This window comes from Diabrotica undecimpunctata, chromosome 3 (genome assembly GCF_040954645.1).
Source record: "Diabrotica undecimpunctata isolate CICGRU chromosome 3, icDiaUnde3, whole genome shotgun sequence".
In the NCBI taxonomy this organism is placed as follows: domain Eukaryota; kingdom Metazoa; phylum Arthropoda; class Insecta; order Coleoptera; family Chrysomelidae; genus Diabrotica; species Diabrotica undecimpunctata.
Window position 1 is genome coordinate 143,916,000 of NC_092805.1, and position 23,169 is coordinate 143,939,168.

A 23,169-nucleotide genomic window follows, 5' to 3' on the forward strand; every position below is an offset into this window, starting at 1 on the left:
AACACGTCCCCCTGTCTTAGACCATTATTAATGTCAAAAAACGCAGAGTTTTCTCCTTCAATTCTAACGCATGAGCTTACGTTGTTCATTGTTAGTTGGGTCAACTTAACTAACTTAGGTGGGATCCCAAAGTCTATCATTGCATTATATAATGCAGTTCTTTTCACACTGTCATAGGCTGCTTTGAAGTCAATGAAGAGATGGTGTGTTTCTATGTTATATTCTAGTGACTTTTCTAGAATCTGCCTATGTGGTTGAATTTGATGTGTAGTTGACTTTTCAGCAGTAAATCCGCATTGATATTGACCAACAATATCGTTTGTAAAATGTCTAAGTCTTTCAAATAATACATTGCCGAAGATTTTATACGCACATGCTAACAGAGTAATGCCTCTATAGTTCTTACACTCCAGTTGATCACCCTTTTTATGCAATGGACATATTATTCCCTTCAGGCACTCTTCTGGTACCCATTCATTCCGCCATATAAGTACTATTAGTTTATGGATTGCTGCAAAAAGTTGATCACCACCCTTTTTATATATTTCCGAACTCATCATCGACTCCTGGGGCTTTATTGTGTTTGAGTTTTAGGATCGCATTTGACACTTCTTCTCTTGTTGGGTCTTCACTGTCTAGTTGACGTTGTATATTTTGTTCATTTTCTATGTTGTACTCTCCTTCAATATCGTTTATATTTAGATGTTCGCTGAAATGTTGTGCCCATTTGTTAAGAACTGAGTTTCTATCATGTAGAATTTCACCGTTAGTGTCCTTACAAATTTTTAATCGTGGTTTAAATTCTCGACGGCTAGTGTCTTTACAAATTTTTAATCGTGGTTTAAATTCTCGTCGGCTAATATTTGTAGGATTAGCTAAGGATTTGTAGTATTTCCTCGTTTCATTTTTATCGAATAAACTTTGTATCTCACTGAGAGTGTTCTGTTCGTATTCCTTCTTCTTACGTCGGTAGATACGTTTTTCCTCTCTTCTAAGACGTCTATACTCTTCTTTTTTTCTCCGTGTACAACCTGCGTCAATGGTTTTATGATATGCTGTGTTCTTTCTATTTGTGGCCATTTCGCACTCATGATCAAACCAATGATTTCTTTTTTCTGACTTGGTTTTGCCCAATATTTCAACGGATTTCTGTAACACAATATCTCGTATATTTGCCCATAGTTGGTTAATATCTTCTTCTTCTTCTAAGTTTTTTGTCCTTATTTCGTCTTTTATTTGCTGTCTGTATACATTTGCAATGTCGGGCTCTTTTAGTTTATTAATGTCGATTTTTTCTCCCCTTTTTCCCATCTCCTTTTTTAAATTGGATATTCTCTCTTTAAATCGTGTTTTAACTAGATAATGATCACTATCTATGTTTGCTCCTCTAAAAGACCTAATATCTAATAAGTTAGAGCAGTGTCTTGCATTGATGATTATATAATCTATTTGGTTAATCGTTTCATTATCAGGAGATTTCCAAGTTCCCTTATGTATATCTTTATGTGGAAATCTTGTTCCAGCTATTATCATGTTCTTAGACATAGTAAAGTTTATGATTCTGACACTGTTATCAGTAGATTCTACGTGTAGGCTCTCTTTTCCGATCGTGGGCGAGAATATATTCTCTCTTCCGACTCTTACATATCTCTCTTTAAACCAAAGAAAGACTTTGCGAAATTTGTAATGGATACACTTTGGGTGATATTGGAAAAGAAATTTATGAAGAGCACATAAGTAAAAAAATTGAAATATCACCTTTATGTAAGGAATCAGTTACAACGTGGTCCTAATTTTTGGATCGGCAGTGTATATGCCGATCAGTGTATGTAGTGTATCAAATTAAATTTATATACCTACCTAACTTCATTATTTTTTAGCTTTTTCCTGAACTGTTATATAGCTTGCTGATTATTTATTTTTATACACTCCTTTCTTATTGTTTGTGTCACAACGTTACATTTAACAATGAATAAAAAATATTAAATTCAATCTCGTTATACTGGCAAATGTTCTTGTGGCGATATTCTATGCTTGTGTGTAATGTAGTGCCTTCCAAGTACTGAATTAATAGTTCGTGTACTGAAATGGTTACCGTTTTAGCTATAAAAATATTTTTTTTTCGAACTTTGGCTAATTTCAATCCCTTTTTGCACTGTTACTACTGAAAACGTTGATTTTTATGTATTATTACTGTTTTATGGCATCGGTTAACACGTTTAGCATTTGAAAGATGGATGCAATCGTGAATTTCTACAAAGACTAAGTACGCGCAATAATGTCTACATAAAATATCCATAAAGCCCTTCCGGCCTTTTTCGGTGACGTTCTTCATAAATTCCGTGTTCAGCAGCCGAAATGAAATGGCATATATCACTTTGACACTCTGTAGAGCGTTTCAACAGGGAGGCCGTAAATCAAAACTTTTGAAATAGACACCGTCAGTTAGCGCATCACTTTTGCTGTCTTCTGTCTTGTCATATCAACCAGCGTAAAAATCGAGGTAAAAGTTATTTTCGAACACTGTGAGTGCAACATTGGATGCATTTTAGTTACATACATAATGTGTCATCGATTTAGTAACTATTTATTACTCGATTTTTCTTTTGTCGGCGCCATCTTTCAACGTTTTATGATTACTGGGCAACTAAACGTTAATACAATCAAGTCAAAGGTTTTAGAAAGTGGTGAATCATGGACAGCGATTATTTAATGGAACAAAATTTTTGCTTTATTTTGATAAGTACCTACTTATAAAAAATATAAAAATATTGCTATTTAGTTTTATTTATGCAGTTGCTATAGTATCTGCGCATTTTGATATGTCTAGAACTTTCTAAAAGAATAGAATGAAAAATATTAAGTTCAGTTTTCCATGTCAATATTGTGACACCCTGTAAGCTGGAAAATTATCGGACATTATCTTCAGTATTATATCTATCTATCTATTCTTGATTCCATTTCTTTCAACATTTCTGTATTGAGCATATAGTCCAGTCGTCAGAGAGTTGATCCTTAAAAAGCATACGAATAAGCTGAATTTTGCAGAGAATATTAATTTTGGGATTCCAAAGAAGATTAAAAAAAGTTTACCACTTTTACCCCCGGCCTTCCCCCTAAAACCCCCGTCACAGGCGGGTAAAAACGCAAAAAAATCGATTTACCGAGAATCCGCACACCGTAGAAAAAAATTTTTCAAATAAAAAATGTAGCTAAGATAATTTTAAACAAATACAATTATTTTTTGTGTAGAATGAACCGTTCTCCTAGAAACAACGCTTGAAGCAACCGTCGATTTTGCATGTCAGTTACGCGCGCGAAATGATTGTTCAATAAAATTTGTATCAGCTCGACAGTAAAAGTTCGATATCTTTTGATCCAAATGTCCTATCGACAAAACTCAAGATGCCTTTTACAGGCAAAGATGCCTCACATTTGTTGCCAAAACTCAAAACTAAAATTTCATGCTGTAGGTTATAAAGGTTAGGCTCTAGTAATCGAAACTTCATAGTGGTAAGTCAATGAAAGGAATATATTGTATTGATCTCGCGAGAATCATAAAAAATGTCAAAAATCGCTCCACGTTTATTTATTTAACACCTGTATAAAATCTGAGTTTAATTTCGGCAAAATACAAAAACTGCATACGAAAGCTAAACTCTTTACATGAAATGAAAAAGACAGTCAAGATTTGATTTCACGCACAAAGCGTCTATGTATCTGTTTATACGTATTTCGCTTTAATAAAGCTAATCAGAACAGCTATTCATAGGCGTTCTCAACGTGAAAAATAAATCTTTCCTGTCTTTAAGAAGCAACAATAAAATGGCTTCGAAATGGACGCAATAGCGACATCTGATATTAAATCCGTAAAATAGTTTCGAAACACAATTCAGATTTCTGCCTTAATCTGAGCCTTCTAAAAATTGCAAGGCAAAGCAGACGTTGATAAAGATGTTAATAGATCTATTAACTATTAACTGCTAAAAAAAAGAGAAGTGGCATCCATACAAAGTACATCTGGTCTAGGTGCTATTAGAAGATGACTTTGATAGAAGAATCGAATTCTGCGAAACCATTATGGAAAAATGTAACAGAGGTCAGGGTTTCATACAAAAGGTACTTTTTTCTGATGAAGAGTCTTTTATGCTAAACAATCACGTAAATCGCCAGACATGTAACTGCTTCTCGTTATCTAGAATTTCTTCAGGATAGAAAAAGGCAAAAATGGCTGCTGGGACAATGGACCATAGCAAATCCCAAGAAAACCAAATCGGCAACATCCAAGGATAAAAAGAGACTTCGGGAGAATACTATCAACCGCCTCGTAACAAAGTTGCTAAGAAACAAAAGGGCTCGAACGAGCAAACTAAGTCATAAAGCACCGTGGCAAAAGTATTCAGAATTATGGTAGCACACAGACACCATCCTGATACTCAACTAGATTGGGCTCAAGCAGATCTTTAACAAACTGAAACAAACCTATTTTTAATTCAAAGTTGTAAAATTTTATTTACATGTAATAAAAAATAGATACTTTTAAAATTGAATATTTCATACCTTTTAAACTTTTAAAATTAAAAATTTAACATTTTAATATATGTATTAAAAATAAAGATTTGATTGTGAAAAAAAAGACAGTTTTCAAATCAATGACATCGAAATTTTAGCATAAGTTGAGTCTTTGAGTTTATGCAGTCGCCCTCTTCAGGAGTGTTTTGAAGTATAATAACCGTGACCAAATCGCCCATTGGAAATGCTTTTCTAAGGTAACATTGAATGTAAAAGAAATAGAGAAAGAAGACGAACCTTCTGGTTGCAAAATCTGTATTGTCCTAGGTATATTTTAGAGAAAGCTAATTTGTGTATAATATTCCGATATTCACTGCAATCTTGTGCATTTATCATTTGAGAATCGTTCTCGCCACTTTTTGGGGATGTTTTTCATCTTGTATAATAGATGGCGTTAAAAATTTACCAAAATATCAATGCTTTCTGCTTAAGAGGTTACATGCAGTTTTGAGAAATGTGAAATAACTGATAGAAATCTGTGCTGCGTGTTTCTATTAACACGTTATCCAAATTTCCCAAAAAAAGAAGCGACTGTCAGAAATGTCAAAATAAAATAAGCTTAAATCATTTAAAGTAGTTTAATAAAATTTTGGTCCAAAATTACGATGTCTGTTACCCTAGCAAATAAATCTAAAAAAATGTGCTGTTACGAGGAACAGCCAAATAATAACGGATTACCTACAGTTAGATTATTTTGTCCTTATTGCCAACAGGGTGGAAACTATGTGCAACAAGTATCTCCAAACTGGTATAGAGTTTTCAATCCAACACAGTACCAATCACAAATGGGTAATATTATTTCTGATCCTTCACACCAAGAAACGTATGGATGTCCTACTTGTCAGCAGCCTTTAAACGAAAATATGAGAGCATATCAAAACTATAACGGACATAATATGAAGTATGAGGTAAAGAGGAACGGTTTAAACGATCCAGACCATTATTTTTCACAAAATGCAGCATGTGAAAGTTTTAACAATAGGAACTATCATAATGGTATACAATGTATCGATCATATGTATTGGTCTCCGAACACACATCAAAATTCCTACACCCAAGATACCTACACTGTCAGTCGCGCATGTGAGGCTAATGATACTTGTTTTGTGCAAGATTGTGGTTGTAATACTCATTTACCTTATTCAAATACGCGGAGTACTCAAACTAGTAGTATTTTGCAGGACCATACACAATGCAGCCAATGTATGTTAAATCCAAAATCTAAACGAAATCAGGGAACAATGGTAAATCCCTCTACCAAAACCAAAGAAACATCAGCGACAACACCAAATTCAGGCTGTGAATATTGTGGTATAAACAATGAGCACTCTTTAAAAGACAAGTTAAAATCATTTTTTAAACGGAATGACGAAAAATCCAAAGAAATATCTGTAGAAATGCCAATTTTAGACTGTGAATATTGCGGCTTAAGCAGTGAACATAAATCCAAGCCTAAATCAAATCCAGTGTCTAAACGGAATCAAGGAACAATGGTAAACCCCTCTACTAAATCCAAAGAAATTTCAGCGTCAATGCCAAGTTTAGGCTGTGAATATTGCGGCGGCACAAAGAGTGAACACAAATTAAAAGGCAAGTCAAAATCAAAACTTAATCGGAATGAAGACACAGTGTCAAATCCCTCTACAAAATCCAAAACAGTATCAATGGAAGTACCAAGTTTGGGCTGTGAATATTGTGGCAGTGTAAAAAGTGACCACAAATCACAAAGTGGTAAGTTTAATCCGACATCCAAAAAGAATCAAGAAGTAATGGCAAATCCTTCGACAAAATCCAAAGAAGTATCAACGGTAACACCAAGTTTAGACTGTGAATATTGCGGTGGTATAAAAAGTGAGCACAAATCTAAAGATAAGTTAAATCCAACATCCAATCCAAACCGAAAAGCAATGTTAAATCCCTCTACAAAATCCAAAGAAGTTTCAGAAATAATACCAAGTTTAGACTGTGAATATTGTGGTGGTATAAAAAGTGAGCACAAATCTAAAGATAAGTTAAATCCAATATCCAATCACAATCAAGAAACAATGTTAAATCCCTCTACAAATCCTAAGGAAGTTTCAGAAATAATACCAAGTTTAGATTGTGAATATTGTGGTGGTATAAAAAGTGAGCACAAATCTAAAGATAAGTTAAATCCAAAATCCAATCCAAATCAAGAAGTAATGTCAAATCCCTCTACAAAATCCAAAGAAGTTTCAGAAAAAATACCAAGTTTAGATTGTCACCATTGTGGCGGCACAAAGAGTGATCACAAATTAAACGACAAGTTAATTCATTGGAATGAAGAAACTGTAGCTAATTCCTCTACAAAATCTAAAGAAAAATCAGCAGAAATGCCAGTTTTAAACTGTGAACATTGTGGGACAAAGAGTGAGCACAAATCCAAAGAAAAACTAAATCCTATAACCAAACGGAACCAAGAAACAATGGCAAATCCCTCTACAAAATCCAAAGAAGTGTCAGCGGCAATGCCAAGTGTAGGCTGTGAGCATTGTGGCACAAATGGTGAACGTAAATTAAAAGAGAAACATGTTCTACCAGAGGCATATTCTTCAGATCTCTGTCTATTATGTAAAAAATCTGTATAATCTCATTCAAAAACATCTGCGATAAAAATTAGCAATATATGTGTGGCATTAATTTCTAGTTTTGAATTTAGTTATTATAAGATCTTAAATTTTGTCGCTGTCTGTGCTTCCTGTTAATCAATTAGTGAAACATTTTCACCATTTGTCTTTATTGATTTTTTACAATACTCTTTGATCTTATACAGTTTACATGTCTTTTGCTTAGTATGTAGGTATATTATACATAGTCAAAAGTCGATATGCAGTGCATTCCCGGTATAACTAGTTTATCGTCGGTTTGACCAAAGCCTATGGGCAAACCCCGACATAAATTCCCTTTTCAGCCTTTGACTGAAGTATTCATACTCAAACCTAGAAGTTCCTAACTTTTCAGTCAAACGTCGAAAGAAAAATAATTTGTTTCGGGCGTTGCCTACCTTTCACTACTGTCAATAAGCTTCACCTTATCATATTTGATACAATTTTAATAGTTAAAGAAGAAATGTAAAAACGCAAACCTACGACCTTTTGTTGGAAAGAAAAAAACCAACACAACACTGTACTCAAGTATATATGGCTTGGTAACGATTTTATGAAGTCTATCTCAAGGAACCAATTTCTCGTTCCCAAAATCGTAGGCGAAAGCATCCATCGGTGGGACAGGTCCCACAGTGAGACAAGTAGAATGTTCTAATGTATTTCCCGTAAAATAGATCTTAAGTGGCAACGCTGTGCCTAAAAGGGAACATTTGTACATTTGCTAGTGACTGTAACCATACTCCAAGTCGGTCATTAATTTTACTCCAGTATCAGATCGGCTCTTATTTCTCCAACTACAAACAAACACAAGTAAACTAAATATCATACAGATCTATGCACCTACTGCAGATAAATCCGAGGATGAAATTGAACAATTCTACAAAGAAATTAATCAAGTATTAAAATCGACGAAACCACGAGACATCACCGTAATTCTAGGTGATTTTAACTCAAAAATTGGTAAAGGAAAAAGTGGCAAACATGTAGGAGAATACGGACTCGGTAAAAGAAATGAACGAGGTGATAGACTACTTCAATTCTGCCAGGAGAACAACATGATTGTATCTAATACATTCTTCAACTTACCAAAGAGAAGACTTTATACGTGGAAATCACCCCAGGACAATGGCAAAAGAATAATTCGAAACCAGATTGATGTTTTACTGATAAACGAACGATACAGAAACTCCTTAAAATCAGTTAAAGCTTACCCAGGCGCAGATGTCTATTCAGACCATAACCCTCTAATAGCGCAAATGAGTGTTAAACTAAAAAGATTGGAGCAGAAAAGAAGAGCAAATCAGATAGACGTCTGTCATTTATGTAACCTGGAGGTAAAGGAGAAGCTGCAAAAATGTATTAATAATAATTTGAAAATACTTCATGAAAAAGAAACATCTCAACCAACGAACAACATAGATAAAAAATGGCAAAACGTAAAAATGGCGATATCAGGTCCTGCGAAGAAAATTCTGACTAAATAAAAACCAAAAATAAAGCAAAGGTGGATGACTGATAAGATCCTTCTTCTCATGGACAATCGGAGAATAATGAAAGGAAAAAACGAACAAAGGTATAAACAAATACAGAAAGAAATCAAAATAGAAATCAGAATAGCAAAAGGATATTTTTATAAAAGAAAATGTGAAGAAATAGAGCAATTGCAGGCAAAACATGATATTTTTAATGTACATAAAAAAGTGAAAGAACTTGCAGGTACACAAAAACGTAAGCAGACAAATACCCTGTATAATGTCAACGGAAACATAATAACAGAACTAGAAGAACAGTTGAAGACATGAAAAAACTATATTGAAGAACTCTTTGCAGATGATAGACAACAATCTGAGCTAAGTAACATACAAGGAGACGAAGGTCCAGAAATACGGAAGAGGAAGTACTGTACGCACTAAAAAGAATGAAAAATGGTAAAGCCCCAGGTCCAGATGAAATACCAACGGAAATCCTTAAACTAATAGAAAAAGACTCGATTCACATTTTAGATGAACTTTTCAATAGCATTTATACATCAGAAAAAATACCACAAGAATGGCTTTTATCCACCTTTGTTATTATACCAAAAAAGATAAATGCCAAACAATGTAGTGATTACCGTACAATCAGTCTGATGAGCCATGTACTGAAAATATTCCTGAAAATTATACACTCTAGAGTACACAGAAAACTAGAAATGGACATCAATAATACACAGTTTGGATTCCGAAATGGACTTGGAACAAGAGAGGCGTTGTTTGCATTGAACGTTATGTCTCAAATATGTCTTGACATAAATCAAGATGTATTCATGTGTTTCATAGATTAAAACAAGGTCTTTGATAAAGTGCGGCATGATCACCTAATCAGACTCCTGACAGAAAAGAATTTAGATAAACGAGACATCCGACTAATAGCAAATATGTACTACAATCAGAAAGCAGTAGTGAGAGTAGAGAATAATACCACTGAAGAAATTGAAATAAAGCGAGGTGTGAGACAAGGGTGTATACTGTCACCAACCCTGTTTAATCTCTATTCCGAAGACGTAATGAATAGAACACTCTCTGAGCAATCCGTAGGTATTAAAATAAATGGTGTTAGATTAAACAATCTGAGATTTGTCGACGACACCGTTCTGATCGCAGAAACACTTGAAGAGCTACAGACATTGGTGAATAAGATAGCAGACTGCAGCGAAGAATATGGACTATCTTTGAACATAAAGAAAACTAAATTTATGGTAATATCGAAATCAACACAAAATGTCCAAAATTTATATTTATACAATGAAATTATCGATCGAGTTAGCAAATACAAATATTTCGGCACTTTTATAAATGAAGAAAACGATAGCTCAGCAGAAATCAAAATAAGAATAGAAAAAGTCAGATCCATATTCACTAAAATGAAGAGAGTGTTCTGCGGAAGAGATTTGAGCCTTGAAATGAAACTTCGCCTGATGAGATGTTACGTACTTTCTGTGCTGTTCTACGGAATGGAGTCATGGGCGTTGAAAAAGATTGATACCAAAAAATTAGAGGCATTTGAACTGTGGATGTATCGCAGAATCCTGAGAATATCATGGACTGAGAGAGTCACAAATGTCGAGGTCTTGAGAAGAATGAATAAAGAAAAGGAAGTCATAATTTACGATCAAAAAACGAAAACTGCAATACTTGGGACACATTACAAGAGGCGAAAGATATGAACTGCTTCGAATAATTATGCAAGGGAAAATAGCAGTAAAAAGGTCCATAGGAAGAAGACGAAACTCCTGGCTAAAGAATCTACGGGAATGGTATAGCTGTAGCAACAACGAATTGTTTCGGTCAGCAGTTTCGAAAATACGTACAGCCCTGATGATCGCCAACCTTCGGAACGAAGATGGCACTTGAAGAAGAAGAAGTAACCATACTCTGTTCCAAGTTCTAACGTTTGAAAGGTGTGCCGCATGTAAGGTACTTCGAGTGAGATAAAGTTGAAAACGTATTTTTTTGCAATTTTTGGTTGCTGTGCCTGTGCATTGTATATTTAAATAGTTAAGAGCTGTATCGCAGCTATGTGAGTAAAAATGGTTATTAAAGGGTAGACTTTTGGAAAAATTCTTGATATAATGTTAAAAATTAAGAACGTACAATTTTTTTTAACTGGTGGTTTACAGTTTCCAACACTGGGACAAAGTGCCACGACCCACACTGGGACATGCTCACTGAGGGCGTATTGTAAATATACAAATATATACATTTTGCACTTGGCATAGAAAACCAATAGAGTAAATTATTTAATTTCAGATTAAGAAAATGAGTAAAGTCGTCGAAAAACGAAAGCTGAAAAATCATGAACCATCGGTTATGCGAGAGGCGAGACAACCACTGAGAGAAGTAGGCAATATAAAAGGTATTCCACATCAAACATTACATCGATACGTACAAAAACAAAAAAAGAGCAGGAAGATATGTTAGCGAATTATACCATGCAGTCCATATGTATGGAATAAATTCATTTTTAGCGTTATTATGTACTATCTGAAAAAAACCTGAAGCAGGTCGATTTTTATTTTTAAATTGACTATTTACAGTATGAAAATATTATCTCCTTCCAGCACCCCCTTTAAAATATAAGCACCCCCTCGAAAATTTTAAATAACAAAGGGGGTCCTGTGGGACCTTGTTAGAAAGGGATTTTAGTCCTCTGTTCAGCAATATAAACTTTTTTGAGTTTGTGCAATCATAACTGAGAAAATTCATTTTTACAATTTAAATTAAATGTTCAACTTGACCACCATTATTCACTTCTTGACAATAACCGAGGCGATTTTGGAATTCTCGTACAACTTTTTGTATGACCTCGAAGGGTATTTTGTTAGTTTCTATCGTTATCCTAACTTTTAAATCAGCAATATTGCCGGGTCTATTAAAATATACTTTAGAAATAATCAGGTATTTTCGAATCTGTTCTGCTAAACATTAGGGAAAAACCTTTGAAGATAATAAAATATTAGTCAAAAAGCCAAATAAACAATTGATATGAATCTAGTAGGCTGCTGTCATTTAGGTATTTAAAGTTACTAAAAGATGTCAGTATAATATTTGTGCGCGTATTAAATTTAATTATGGCTCATTTGTCCGAGACTCAAAGAATAGACAATTTAATTTTGATTGGTTTTGGTCATAAAATAAGAACTCAAAAGGAGGTTTGTGAAATGTTTAATAATAAATACCCTGGTCAACAAGTTTCGCAGTCTACAGTTAGAAAAATTGAAAGTTTCGTTATATTGGACATGTAAAAAATATTGAAAAACCAGGTAGAAATGTTAAATTTACTGATGAAAAAAAGTTAGATGTACTTCTAGAGATTGAGGAAAATCCGCATAAGACAACTCAAAAACTGGCCGCCGTCAATGATGTAAGTAAATCATTTATTTTGAGAGTTTTGCATAAAGAAAAATACCACCCTTACAAAGTTCAGTTGGTTCAGGAGTTAAATGAAGATGATCCCGATAGAAGGCAAGAATTCTGTGAAATGATGATGGACAGAATGAAAGCAGATTTGCAGTTTATAAACAAAATAGTTTTTTCTGATGAAGCGATGTTTCATTTAAACGGAACGGTTAACAAACTCAGAGAAAATCCTCACTTGGTGTGTGAGACTCATGCAATATCATAAAAAAAATTAACATTTGGGCTGGTATCATTAACAATAAAATTATTGGTCTTTATTTTTTTGAGGGCACAGTTAATGGTGAGGTTTATCTAGATTTTTTGATTAACTTTTTAGTGCCTACATTACGAAGATTTTTTTTTTTGATGTCAATTATACAAAGGAGATTATTACCAACAAGACAGAGCCATCCGTATTTTGCACGTATAGTTATAAATTATTTAAATGAGGTTTTTTCCAATAGGTGGATTGGAAGACGTGGAAAGATCGAATGGCCGGCTAGATCTCAGATTTGACTCCTCTCGATTACTTCTTATGGGGTTATTTAAAATCTAAAGTATATTTTAATAGACCAAACAGTATTGCTGATTTAAAAGTTAGGATAACGGAAGAAATTAACAAAATAACCCCCGAGGTCGTACAAAATGTCGTGCGAGAATTCCAAAATCGCCTCGGCTATTGTCAAAAAGTGAATGGTGGTCATTTTGAACACTAAATTTAATTGTAAAGTACATTGAAAAATACATTCTAAATATTATGTGACATTATTATCTTCATTCAACCAAAAGCTTTGTGATAGAGACATTATCAAAATTTTACATCTCAAAAATCAATTTTCTTAGTTATGATTGCACTAAACTTAAAAAAACTTTATATTTCTGAATAGAGGACTAAAATCCCTTTCTAACAAGGTGCCACACGACCCGCTTTGTTATTTAAAATTTTCGAGGGGGTGCTTATAATTCAAAGGGGGTGCTGGAAGGGGATAATATTTTCATACTTTAAATTGTCAATTTAAGAATAAAAATCGACCTGTTTCAGGTTTTTTTCAGATAGTACATAATAACGCCAAAAATGAATTTATTCCATACATATGGACCGCATGGTATAATTGTTTGTGCTAAAAATTTTTATGGCCTTTCCGTTTTAGAATGCAGGCAACTAGCTTATGAAATTGCTGAAGTCAATAACGATGAGATGCCCGAAAGTTGGAAAATTAGGAAATTTGCTGGAAAAAAAAATAGATGAGAGGTTTTAGAAGGCGAAACCCTCCCTATCATTAAGGACGCCCGAGGGATGCAGTTTGGCTCTAGCGATTGTGTTTAATAAGGCAAATGTACGAATATTTTTTAATAAGCTACATGCTTGTTACCAAAGGAATGAACGATTCGCTGATGGGAAAAGAGTTTTTAATCTCGATGAAACGGCAACCATAACACAACAAAACTATCAAATTAAAATTTTAGCAGAAAGAGGTTCAAAGCAAATAAGCAAAATAACTTCTGGAGAGAAGGGCGTACTGGTCACTACCTGCATGATGGTCAGTGCAGCGGGAAATTGGCTTCCTCCAGCAATGGTTTTCCCTTGGGTTCATTTTCACATTAGGATGGTTAATGGTACACCACGGGAGACATTAGGTTTAGCTTGTAAAACAGGGGACATTGAAGGGACAGGAGGCTTGAATTGGGACATATTTGTGAATTTAATGAAGAATTTCGTTAAGTGCAGTGGATCTTAAAAAACAAACACCTCCATTTTATTATATGATAACCATGAAAGCATCTTTTCAATGCTTGAATCTGATCAAGGAGAATGGGGTGACTATTTTGACCTTTCCACCACACTCGACCCACAAATTACAACCGTTAGATGTGGGCATTTTTGGACCATTTCAATAATTCTACAATGGGACTGTAGACAGTTGGATTCTTCATAATCTTGGCAACTCCTTTACCACTTATGAAGTTGCTGCATGTGTTAGCCAAGCCCATGAAAAAGCAATAACTCCAGCCACAATTACCAATGCGTTTAAAAAGACTGGTTTTATGCCATTTGACTGCAATGTTTTTACTGAAGATGATTATTTAAGCAGCAAAGTGACTTATAACCCTGTTCATCTTAACAACACCAATGACGAAAATAATCAGGAGAATATGGGTATGTCCCCTAATCCCGAGAATGCAGATCTAACTGAAACTATTGCGACGGTTGAAATTCCAGAAGTCCCATTACAAATAAAAGGAACTTAAGTCTAAGACAGATGTATCGGAGATCCCATCAACAAGCGGTGTTAGTGAACACAAATCAGCGAATTTTGTTTCTCCAGAAATATTTTGAGGATACCCCAAGAAAGAAAGTGACCAGACAACAAAAAGACGAAGAAAAAAAGGAAAGTGCATGATAGCGACTGTAATGTAAAATTTGTAAAGCCAGTGAAAAGAAAAAATAAGAAAAAACGAAGCAAATCACAATACCAAAACGAAACTTCAAAGGACGAGTCTAGTTTAGACCTCTCCACAGATGATGACTACGCAGATATCTCAGATGATTTGGAGGAAGATGACTGTGTAGAATTGCTTTTACGTACATTAGATAGACCACCAGAGAGCAATGACTTCGTTTTAGTTCAATTTGAAAAAAAAAAGAATCCGATATTTACTAGGTAGGTATAGTTGTAAAGGAAGGTCTGCAGGAAACAGAAATAAGTTTCCTAATCAAACTGATAATCAAGAGAAGTTTGTGTACCCACAAGTTCCTGAAGTTTCCTTAGTCCCATACGCAAATATTAAGGTAATTTGACCTCAACCAAACGTTTTTGCAATTATTTGAGCAGTGACGTGTTTTCCGTTTAATTTTTTCTTTTAACGTAATTAAATTTGCCCTTATCAAACGTGTATGTTCAGTTACTCCTTAATTATTTTTTTTTTGTTTTTTTCTCTTTGTATTTCTTAGTACATTCAAAAATATTGTATCTCAATATCTGTTATAACAGTGTTAATTTTCTACCTGTGTGGCTCAAGGTATTTTAAGTACTATTGTCTCACTCATGGAGACATCATGTCTCAGTCTTGGGCAAGAGTGTCCGACAGTGAGACAAAGTTGACTGTTAAGAAAACGTCATTTTTTGGCGTATACAAAAAGAATATGTGGTTAATTTGCTGAACTATTAGGAGTATAAACTAGTGTCAAATATTACATAAGGCTTAGTCCATTTCAGATAAATAATAATTAGTGGAATTTTGTGTATACAAATAAAATTGTCCCACTGTTGGGCACTTTCCCCTATGCATTTATAAAATTGGTTCCTTGAGATAGACTTCATAAGATCGTTACCCAACCATATATTCCTGTGTACAGTGTTGTGTTGGTTTTTTTCTTTCCAACGAAAAGTGATATGCTTTTTTACACATCCGTTTTAATTTTGAAGACCTTAGCTCTACTATTCAACGTATTGGTAATATAACTAATATTTTGAATAGGATTATATTATGGCTAACCGATATTTTCTTTATTTCAGCCCTAAAGGAGTGAATAAACATGCACTAAAACGTTAGACCATACAATTGATACACATTAAGATTTTGATTGCAGATTTTCCAATATGTATAACTTTTCCTACTATATATTCCATGTATCACTGCTTTTTAGACTCCCTCTGTAATTATTATAACCTATACTTTTATTTATCTCTAAAATTATATATTTTTTCTTATTTATATTACTAAATATTTCTCTTTTATATTTATTATGTCAGCACCGCCATCTGTTGATCAGTGTGTCAAAGCTTAACGCAGTGGTTTTCTATTAATATAGTTGTATTAATCGATTCAAGCTGGCGCTAGTTACGTGTTGCATTCGTATTATTCTCAATTGCCTACACACCTCAAGGACGAAGGACGTATCGTTAGCTTTGCGCAGTGGCGATATCGTAACCAATGAGGTTTATCCGAGGTGCGATTATTGCTAGTTGAAAACTTTAACCAATACCCCGCCATGTGCACGTGAAATACCGTGCGCTACGGCAATTTTTGAAAACCTCTGCGGGGGTTCGGATTTAATCAAAACATAAATATATTCCTTGCACCTTATTTTATTTACATATAATAATATCGATATCTAAACTGGATAGACAGTATTTATAACATAACGTCGAGTTGGTGTATTCTGTAGTAATATTAACATTAACATATCCTATCTATGAATTCACAAGTCAGCAATGATAAAAACTTTTGTCATTGAAGAAACAGACCACAGCAGCACTGTTTTAACCCCTCTAAGCTTTCATTACGCCGCACTTTAAAATTCATTTCCCAACACAATTTAGTAGGTAAATAAATTTTAAGAAAAAGAAAAAAATAATTGTTTAATTTGGACACTTATTATTATATTATAATATAGATATATTAACAATTTACGTTTTTTATACAAAGTTCAAGAATGACTGAATAAGGTATACCTAAAAGTTTATTTAAAATCCTTTATTAAACGTATATAATTTAAAATCACTGTTTGGTTATTTTTGTGATTGATAATAGTATGCAGCCAACTAGAGGAATTTCATTTTTCTTAGACTGAAGTCTGACTTCAGTACATAAAGAGAAATCATTTCCTGAAGAAAAAGTATTTACTACAGACAGAACAATGCTATTGACTACCGTAAAATTCACACACAAAACATTTTTGAAGCCAACAGTTGCCAAGAACAACGCTTTTTCTGTGGTTCCACAACCTGCAAAATATCTTTGTGGTAAACACTACTGCTAAATTCCCCAACACAAGCATGACAATGATCGGATCGTGATTTAAATAAACATTGAATACAATCTAAACACTTCAGTTTGGGAACAATTATCCTCATAATAAATCCATAGGTAGGTACATATCAAAAAGGATACAATCCTTTAATTTAGATTTCTCATTCCTACCAACACCATTTTTAACTCTTCCGTAATCCGGAAACAGATCTTTTCCCATGTCTATTTTATTATCTTCCAAAAATATTATTTTCCTTATTCTCCACTCTATTTGAAATGTTTTTGCCGCATGTTCATTGTTTTTTTTTTAGATGATTCCATACAATTCAATTGGCAACAGGAGAGGAAGTAGATAATATCATAATGATTTAAAAATACACTCGTATAAGTAAAATATTATTGTTTTTCAGTCAGTGGATTGTCTTACAGTTTAACAATGTAATTCTGAACTTATATTTTAATAAAAAAAATCATTTTTGTAATCAAAGAACATAAAAGTCAAACAATTTTAGTGCTCTAGGAAAGTACATAATCGAAAAATACATAATTAATCGATATATTGAGCCAACCAACGGAATCCCTCTCCATAACCTTGCCTTTTGCGTATAGAGCACATAAATAGTTCTAGAGGCCGACCAGGTAGATCATTTCTAGCTACTTTGCCTGTAGTTTGGCCGAACAGGCCAAATCTAATTCGGAGTTCATCCTCTGAAGCAGCACCTGGGAGATCAATTTTATTACCTAAGATTAGTATTGGACAGTTGGATATAATTTCATCTGAAAGGAGGGTGTTTAGCTCTTTCTGGGTTTCTACAAATCTTGAGCTGAAATAGATTATTAAATTTTAGTCTTTTGTTGTTATTGTTCTTTGGAAAAAAATTAATCAGCTGTATATGTTTTTGCTTATATAAAAATTTCAAGGTCAAAACAAGAGTACATAACTTCGAAATATTCCTCAGAATAAAAAATGACAACTTATACTATTTTCTTATTCATATTAGACAAGGTATTTATATATATATATATATATATATATATATATATATATATATATATATATATATATATATATTTATTTATCTTGTAATTTTTCTGTAAACTTATAAAGCTTCTAAAAATATTATTTTAATCTTTAATGAAGCGCTTTATGATAGGCGCTCGGGCTGCAGCGTGTATAAGAGAGAGAAACAGGATCTCTGGTACAAGTTTTTGCTGGTTTGAATTCTCATTGTACAGAGTGTCCCAAATTCGTATGTTTTGCAAGGTACACCGAAAACTAGAGGAGATAGAAAATAGAAAAAACTATTTTAATTAAAGTATCGATTTTCCAATCAAATCAGTAATAGATATCCACATTAGCGACATACAGGGCGATTACTGAAAAATGTCGAAAACGAAAAGGTTAAATATCTTCATTATTAAGATAAATTTAAAAAAACTTGATTAAAACTTTTGAAAGATATATTATGGAAGAGTTCAGTGGCTTACAAGATATTTTTTAAGAGGGTCTCACTAAGGAAATATAATATCAACTTTTTTTTTATATCGAACACCCTATATATTCTGACATTTTTCGTTTACATTTTTAATTCTCTTTTAGCTGATATTACATATTATATATCTATTTTCAGTCATTGGAGCTACTCTGCAAATACAGTATTTATTTAACATCACATTATAGACACTTAGCAAAACGCTCAGTAACACAGCTCAGTAACAACATTTTATTATGGGGATAATAATCATTCACAGTTTTATTTACCAGAAATAAGATCAATCAACTTAAAAAAAGGAAATAACAAATTTACCCAAATCAAAAACTACTTAACAGCCAGAATTAATTTTACAAAAATATTATCATTATAATAAAAATAAAAACAACAATAATAAACAACGGAACGACTAAAATTCATTATAAAAAAAATTAAAAATTATAATAAATGTTCAAAATGCCACCCGTTTTGTCATAATAATAATTGACACCTTTTTATTTTATATCTTACAAAATTGAGTATATGCATTGGCTTTATTTTTCTAAATGCTTGATGAATGCTTCGTAATAATTCTTCCTTAGTATTAAAGTCAGTTTTATAAATATTGTTTTTTAAAAATCGCCAAATAAAACAATCAGGAGGATTTAGTTCTGGTGAACTAAATCAGGGCAGTTAAAACATATCCTGGGACGGACATCGGTTCCGATCACAATCCTGTTATCGGTAAAATCTCAATTAAACTGAAGAAAATCAAACGCAGAGAGAAGATAAAACCTAACTTCGAAAAACACAAGAAAAACAAAGAATTACAGGCATAAAAAAGGTTCTACAAGAATTTGTACAACGTTTGGGTTATTGTCAAATACAACAAGGGCTACAATTCGAACATTTAAGATTAAGTCATGTATTAATTACTGGATTACTTTCAAGTTATTTATTATAATTTATTTATAATTTATTAATATTATAAATCAATAAAAATTAATTTTCTAAGCGCATATCTTTCAAATTATATCCGTTAGACCCCCAGTACTATACTTTTTTGGAATCAGCTCATTTTTATCGATCTAAAAATGTCCTAAAATATAGGGTGTTACATTTAAAAAAAGAGCCGATGACGTCATCACTGTAATGTGTATCACCTTGTATATTGAAATTTTATTGTAAAATGTAGAACATTAAATTTAAAAATCGACGTGTTTTAGATTTTTTTAAAAAGGCTTTTCATTTATTAAATATCGAGTTTATTCCATACTTTACGGACACACTGTATAACACTGTCAAGTTCATTTAGAAATCTATAAATTTTAATTAAAATTTTGACTGCAAACTTTTATTGTTAGAAGTAATTTTAATGAAACGAATTTTTATTTTTATTTTACTATGAATTTTTCTTGGAATCTACAAGGTATTAAAAAAACAAATAAGCAGAACAAAAGCAAATTTTCTACAATAAGAACATTATAAAACACTTCCTGTACTCAAATAATCTGAAATTAATAAGTAAGTATGTTTCAAAGATCTAGGTTATTAAATCAATTATTACTCTAAACAAATGTAACAATACATGAAAATTACCTGTCGTTGGTATCAACAAGGAACACTATGGCATCGACTGCTGGAAAATAGTCCTTCCAAACTTTCCTAGCTTGCTCGTGGCCTCCTAGATCGAACGTGTTAAACCTCACGTTACCAATGAAAAGCTCTTCTGATGTGGGATACAACGTGGGGGGATGCTGTGCCAGTTTGTCATCCTTGAGCATGTGTAGAAGGGTAGTTTTACCTGCATTATCCAGCCCTAAGAATAATAGTTTTCCGGATTTGTTCCATAATCCTAGATATCCCAGTATTCCCGTAAACCAGTCCCACAGAAACATTTTTGCACAGTTTTTTAAAATGTGAAATTGTTTAAAGTTTTGCAATATTTTTGTTGGCACTAGAACTTAGCCCTATCTGTTACAAAATAAATTATAAAGAAGTGACAGACGATGAGTTGCTTGGCTGATGGTACTGTCTTAAGGCAATTTATCAGGTCGTTCAAATTGGAGGTCGCGGTGTTGACTGGCTCTGGACCATACCGGGGCCGTCGAATATACCTACGTATATTCTTACGTGGCTGTTGTAATAATCCTTTTAACTTTTAAGCAGTCTATACATGATTAATATTTATAAAAATGTATTGCACAATATGATCGAAGATTTTTTCACAGACATACGATATTATTGTGCAACAGTGGAATGATTTACAGTTCTTTGGGGAAATACGCTTTCACGTGTTAAAATGACTCCATATTACATAGTATAAACTATAGGTGATTGTATATTTTCCAACATCGCACAATAAATATTCTTTTAACTTTGTAGAAATTTCTTAGCCATGTGCGCCACAGTATTATTTTCAGGGACGTGCATCTGCATCTACACATACTATTAATCAATATAAAATATAAAAACTATACATCTATAGCATGTGAATAACAGAGTTGCGAGTATTATGTACTTTTTATTAATATAAGGCATTACACTTTCATTGCAAAATATTACTTGATTTCGTAATTATAATATTCAATAATATTGAGAAAAAGAGGTAGAGCAATTCTATGAGTTGTTGATAAATTCACTTAAACAAATTAGAAAAGAAGATATATATATATATATATATATATATATATATATATATATATATATATATATATATATACAGGGTGAGTCATAACTATTGGGACATAGACTAAGGACAGGTTATTTGGACCAAAATATGGCTATTGGGCCAAATATGCCTTAATAAAATGTTGCTGAGAAAAAAGATACAGGGTGTTAAAGTTAATTTTTGTTTTTCGTTTTTTGCTATTTATATTCCCTGTATATTTATAAATTGCCATCAATTGCCTGTTTCCCTGTATATTTATAAATTGCTATCAAAATTGGCACAGAGGCATAATCTTAGACAAGAAATAGTATTTTATTTACAATTCCACTATCAAATACCAAACTAATAAACAAAGTTGCAACTAACGTAAGGTTTCCGTTTTGACGATAAATCAAAACTAAACACACTTTAACTTAAAAGAACTCACAAAAACTCAAACTAAATGTTCTACATGGTCTCCTCCGATTTCTATGCCTTTTCTAATTCTTTTTATAAAGGATTTTCGGACGTTAAAAAAAATATTATTCTGTCCCCTTATAAGATTAGCTGCATTTTGAATGTATCTCCAAAGTTCGTCTCGTGTATTAATTTCATTGGCATAAACTAAGGACTTCATATGTCCCCAAAAATAAAAATCTAGCGGGTTGTACTCAGGACTTCTTGGTGGCGATTGAAAATCACTGCCTCTGCCAATCCATCGTTGAGGAAATACGTCATTAAGATGATTTCTAACAGCTAATGAAAAATGAGGTGGCGCTCCATCCTGCATAAACCACATTTTTCTTCTTACATCCAGTGACAGATCATCTAAAATATCACTAAGAGTATTTTCCAAAAAGAATAAATAAGAATCTCCATTTAAATTCGGAGGAAGAACATAAGGCCCTAGTAGTTGGTCGCCTATAATGCCACACCAAATATTCAATTTAAACTCATGCTGAAAATGTCTAGATTTAATAGCATGCGGGTTTTCTTCTAGTTGATTTTCTAATTTTTCATTTTTGGAGAATGATTTCCGGATTGGAAGTCGAAACGTCAAAAACCAACAAAAATATAATTATTATAACCAATTATGGCTTAATCATATCAAAAATATCATTGTCAACATAAAAATGTTAAATAATCAACAAAATGATGGTATTACAGTCCTTGTTTAAAAAAATAAAAAATGGCCCGATTTTCATTGAAAAGTCCAGGATTTCAGGTATTTTTTAGCCTTGTCCCGAATTCGATTGAATTGGAGTTTGTCACACTTATGTTATAATGAGTTAAGTATTCTGTCACAAAATAATAAAACAATCAGAATGCCCACTCTGCTTGTCAAGATAAGTAAGCGCAGACTGAATCAGCCACGTTTTATATGGAACCAGTGCAGTTCAGTGACATTTTATCTGGTGTGCATAGAAAAATTAACCCGGTTTAATTTATTTACGGCAACTATAGACATAATATGCACTATTTTATTCGTACTTTTAGTTGAAGAATAGATTAAATTATTTCAAATGTACTAAATTATTAATCTCTAAAAATCTCTTTGTTTCTGTTTAAAATATGGCGATCGTGTGCTGACACACTTCAAAGGCATCTGATTGTTATTTATTCTGTGATTCAGTATAATAATTTAATAAATATATTAAACGCCTTCACTGACTATCAACACAACCTAATGTTTATAAAATAATATATATTTTAAAAATGACTTACCTGAAAAGTAATGTTTTGCTTTTCAAACTCCTGCAACCACAAACAAGACCCTTAAATGGCATTTAACTAATATATTAAATAAAAGGAAAAAGGCCATCAAAAATTTAAAATAATTGTCACCTAAAGTGTGCAAACAACATGACTTTACAAAAAATCATGAACTTCTTATCATAACTGTAGACAATAACAAAGTTATTCATGTTTATGATATTTTTTACAGCACTCACTGAGTCTAGATATTATATGTCAGTGATTAGAAATTCTGGTTAAAAGATTTGAAAAAAGTATCATTGAATCTTAAAATGATAAATAAATGTCATTTAACTTAATTTCTGGTGAATATTTCAAAGCTTTATGGAAAAATAAAGGGTTTCAATATGGAAGAATACCTATTTGTTTTCTAGATATTACCTCCTAAAGCAACATTTGAA

The 23,169-nt window shown here is 32.7% G+C and overlaps 1 protein-coding gene and 1 non-coding gene across 2 annotated transcripts; one reads left to right on the forward strand and one right to left on the reverse strand.

Moving 5' to 3' along the window:
* Window positions 1-16,043: 16,043 nt before the first annotated feature.
* On the forward strand, window positions 16,044-16,184 carry LOC140437935 (U4 spliceosomal RNA). Its single transcript, XR_011950417.1, has one exon. It is a non-coding gene; the product is annotated as a U4 spliceosomal RNA (small nuclear RNA).
* Window positions 16,185-17,385: 1,201 nt separating this feature from the next.
* Window positions 17,386-20,497, reverse strand: LOC140436199 (small COPII coat GTPase SAR1-like). The gene is made up of 2 exons (XM_072524894.1): window positions 19,963-20,497; window positions 17,386-17,715 (listed from the first exon to the last, which is right to left on the reverse strand). The coding sequence occupies exons 1-2, from the start codon at window positions 20,259-20,261 to the stop codon at window positions 17,439-17,441; spliced, it is 576 nt and encodes a 191-aa protein (XP_072380995.1). The 5' UTR covers window positions 20,262-20,497; the 3' UTR covers window positions 17,386-17,438.
* Between the last annotated feature and the right edge of the window lie 2,672 nt (window positions 20,498-23,169).